General features: G+C 34.8%; 1 protein-coding gene across 1 annotated transcript; it reads left to right on the top strand.

Moving 5' to 3' along the window:
• Positions 1 to 281: 281 nt before the first annotated feature.
• On the top strand, positions 282 to 3081 carry LOC111288352 (gibberellin 20 oxidase 1-D-like). The gene is made up of 3 exons (XM_022879225.2): positions 282 to 1862; positions 1965 to 2286; positions 2418 to 3081. The coding sequence occupies exons 1-3, from the start codon at positions 1309 to 1311 to the stop codon at positions 2679 to 2681; spliced, it is 1140 nt and encodes a 379-aa protein (XP_022734960.1). The 5' UTR covers positions 282 to 1308; the 3' UTR covers positions 2682 to 3081.
• Positions 3082 to 4251: the final 1170 nt, after the last annotated feature.

The following is a 4251-nucleotide window of genomic DNA, read 5'->3' on the forward strand; positions in this document are numbered from 1 at the left end:
CAGTTTACCTAAGTTTCAATGTTACTCTGCTTGAGTCAATAAGTTCTCTTACAGGGCGGACACACATTAAACTTGTGAACTCAAGATGTTGGCAACAAATCAGATAGTCATCAAGAAAATTGAGGTTTGTCGGGGAAAAAGAAAAAAATGTTAGGAAACGTGCATGCCTTGGATTCAAAATTTGGTCCCAGGAACCTACCTTATAAATAGAAATCTCAACACAATTTGGAAACCCCATTACACCCATAGAAAAAATTAAAAAAAAAAAAGAAAAAAAACTCAACGTACCAGGAGTCATTGAGAGTTCGATGAGAGTGTGTGCTGCTCAAAATCCTGTGGTAACTGCTGTTTCCTTGACATGAAATTTGAAAGCTATCTCCCAGGCTAGTTAGTTTCTGTCATTTTGTTTCCAACAGAAAATTTTCTGTCTTGTCCTTGTAATACTACCATGTTTGATAGGAATTCATTCTGGTAAAGCTATACCTGCTAAAAAATTTACTTATTACAAGTACTTTTTGATTTTTGTCTCAACATAATTCCCTGTTTTTGCAAGTCTAATATGATTCATGCCTGTATGTTTTAAAGTGCTTGTTAGCAGGATTAATACACAGGAAAGGAGATTGAAAATGATGATGAGTTAGACTGTAACAAGAGAATTAAATTGAATTCACCGTATGGTTTGGGGGTGCTTTCTCACGTATATGGCATATCCTTTCATTATCATTGGGTCTAGCTCAAAGGATTTCTTCCCGTAAATGAAGGAATACTGCTGTCTCAGGTTGGGCTTTGCCTTTAGGTACAGAGCCTTATGGGTCCGACAAGGACACAAAAACCCCCTTGCTAGAAGACAGTGAGGTCATAGCAGGTGACATTCGTATATCTCTAACAAATAAAACGCCAAATACCATTGGGAAACGCTTTCCTGGCAAACTATAAAAAAAACAATGCTCCCTAGAAATTGTAGCAGATTGCCTAATTTTCCAATTGAGGAAGCACCAACACTACAATTCTCCCTTTTGAGTAGCCCTTGTTTGCAAAAAATAAATAAATAATAATAATAATAAATTCAAGAGAGAGAGAGAGAGAGGGAGGGAGAAAGGAGCTATAAGATTCCAATGTTTGTTCACTGATTTCCCCTATGAAAGCGGCCTTGGCGTTTCTTTCATCACACCTCCCAAACTTACGCCGCTCCCTCCTCTTCTTTTCTACTAACTGACTATTCCCTTCTCTGTCTCAGTTCATCTCTTACGGCCTTTAACTACTCTCAAAATCAGTCATTTATCTATCCATCTTTTTATTTTTCATGCAATGGCAATTGACAGCGTCTCCAACAAAGCCTCCATCCCTCACCATACGATAGATGAAAGAAAAGATGAGCAAAAACAACTGGTTTTCGATGCCTCTGTGCTTAAATATCAATCCAACATACCAAAACAATTTATATGGCCTGACGACGAAAAGCCTTGCGCTAATGCGCCAGAATTCCAAGTACCACTCATTGACCTAGGAGGCTTCCTGTCTAGTGACCCTGTTGCTGCAATAGAAGCTTCAAGGCTTGTCGGCGAAGCATGTCAGCAGCATGGTTTCTTTCTTGTAGTTAATCATGGAGTCGATGCAACGCTCCTGGCTGATGCTCATAAGTACATGGATAACTTCTTTGAATTGCCACTCAGTGAAAAGCAAAAGGCTAAGAGAAAACTTGGTGAGCACTGTGGATATGCTAGTAGCTTCACTGGTAGATTCTCCTCCAAGCTGCCATGGAAGGAAACACTTTCTTTTCGCTATTCAGCTGAGAAAAACTCATCCAACATGGTTGAAGACTACCTGGTTAATAAAATGGGAGATCAATTCAGGCATTTTGGGTAAGAAATTCGGATGTTAATATTTAAAAAATAAAGAGAAAGATGTTTTTCCTGTAAAAGCTTTCTTTGTCCTTTTTCTGTCGACTGTCATGTTTTCTGTAGGAGGGTTTACCAGGACTACTGCGAGGCCATGAGCAAGCTTTCTCTAGGGATCATGGAGCTTTTAGCCATTAGTCTGGGCGTAGGCAGAGCACATTTCAGGGAATTTTTTGAGGAAAATGATTCAATAATGAGGCTGAATTACTATCCACCTTGCCAAAAACCAGACCTGACTTTAGGAACAGGACCTCATTGCGATCCAACTTCTTTAACCATCCTTCACCAGGACCGCGTTGGTGGTCTTCAAGTGTTTGTAGACAATGAATGGCGTTCAGTTAGCCCAAATTTTGAAGCATTTGTCGTTAACATTGGCGACACCTTCATGGTAAGATACTTTTCAAGTAATGCAAACATAATTTTTTACTGTATTAATTGTTTGATTAAAGGCTTAAAAAAATTTTGGACTAATCCTACTTAAGCTTGATGGTTTTTTCTTTTTTTTTTTTTTCTTTTCAGGCTCTGTCAAATGGGAGATACAAAAGTTGCTTGCACCGAGCGGTTGTGAACAGCCATACCCCAAGAAAATCTCTTGCTTTCTTTTTGTGTCCAAAGGGTGATAAAGTGGTTACCCCACCAACAGAGTTGGTGGACGCGTACAGCCCCAGAGTATATCCAGATTTTACATGGCCTATGCTGCTTGAATTCACACAAAAGCATTACAGAGCTGACATGAACACTCTTGAAGTATTCTCAAACTGGGTTCAGCAGAGGAATAGCTGAACCGGTGTTGTCTCTAGTTTCTACTGCCCTAGTAAAGGTGTCATTGTAAAACAGATCTTGGCATATCACTTGCCTTTCTCTGCCAAGAGAATGATATTGATTGGAGGAAAGAAAAGAGATTGAAGAGTTGGGATTTTTGCTACGAGTTAAAAGGAAGACCAAAAGGCAAAGTTAAAGGAAAATGCCTCTTTTTTTTTTTTTTTTCTTTTGTTTATATGTTTATGGTGTCGGGTGACAAGCCTTCTAGTGATGAACAAAAGGCAAGACAAGAGATACTATAAGGAACCCAATAAAGGGGTCGATCAGCTAAATTTTTTGTATCTCAATTGATAATATGGAAATGCTATCAATAGAATTACCTTTCCTCATGTAAAAACAAAATTAGGGTACTTAATTACTATTAGTTTTTGCAGGCATCTTCATTCATTGCAAAAATTATATTTGTCTTCAGTTTTTTAGTCTAATGATTAAGAAATTTTAGAAACATGTAAGATGAAAGTTTGAATTTCAGCATCTTCATCCTTTATCCTCTATGCAAAAAAAATGTTATTATAAACATGTTTTATCTCATACTCCGGCTTAGGTTATTCATTTTAGGTATGGCCTTCCGGTACAAATAGATATCTACCAAAACTCGACCCAACCCTACACAGCGAACCTTAAATTTTACATAGGATTTGTGCGCATCAAAGCTTTTGGCTCACTACATCAGCATCAGCATATCAGTACCCAATTGCAAATTTTGGTGGAAACTCCTACTTGAAATATTGTCAATTTTAATGTATACATTTAAATGGATGGTAAGATAAAAAATAACGATGTTAGTGATAAGATTAATTATTGTAATAGTAAAATTAGATAAAGTAATAATGAGATTAAAATTAATCATATAAATATGTATTTAAATGTAAATACAACAATAACAATGAGATTGAATATGACAGTTGATTACTCGACCAATAATAATCTATCATGTCAAAAAATAAAGCAATTGAATGCTTGATCAAAGACAGTCCACTATCATAAAATTTAAATTCAAGAGCCTGACGTAAAAAAATAAAGTAATCACCATTTTTTTTATCTAAATGTGATTAGTTATTTAATTAAATTTATCCTTTTAAAAATTATCCTAAACTTAATTAAAGGTTCCTAAAAATATATATATTTTAGTCTAAATCTTCATAACAAGATTCAAAAGTTGATTACATGTAATGAGTATTTTAGCATCCTCCCATTGTCCAAAACTAATACCTAATTAATCCTATGTTATTTTATCTAAGTTTTAAACATGGTTTTTATTAATTATTTTTATTAATTTTGATATTTAAATATTAAAAAAATATCTTTAAGTTTTCAAAGAAAAACAAAATCTTCTTCACAATATTCAAGAAAAACACGTCGTCTCTTTGAATTATCCTTTTAAAAATTATCCTAAACTTAATTAAGGGTTTTAAAATATATATATATATATTTTTTTTAATTTAAATCTTTGTAACAAAATTCAAAAGTTGATTATGTGTAAGGAATGTTTTAGCCTACTCCAATTGTCCAAAATTAGTACCTAATTAAT

Source organism: Durio zibethinus, chromosome 17, assembly GCF_047325235.1.
Source record: "Durio zibethinus cultivar Kanyao isolate XHJ-2024 chromosome 17, ASM4732523v1, whole genome shotgun sequence".
Lineage (NCBI taxonomy): Eukaryota > Viridiplantae > Streptophyta > Magnoliopsida > Malvales > Malvaceae > Durio > Durio zibethinus.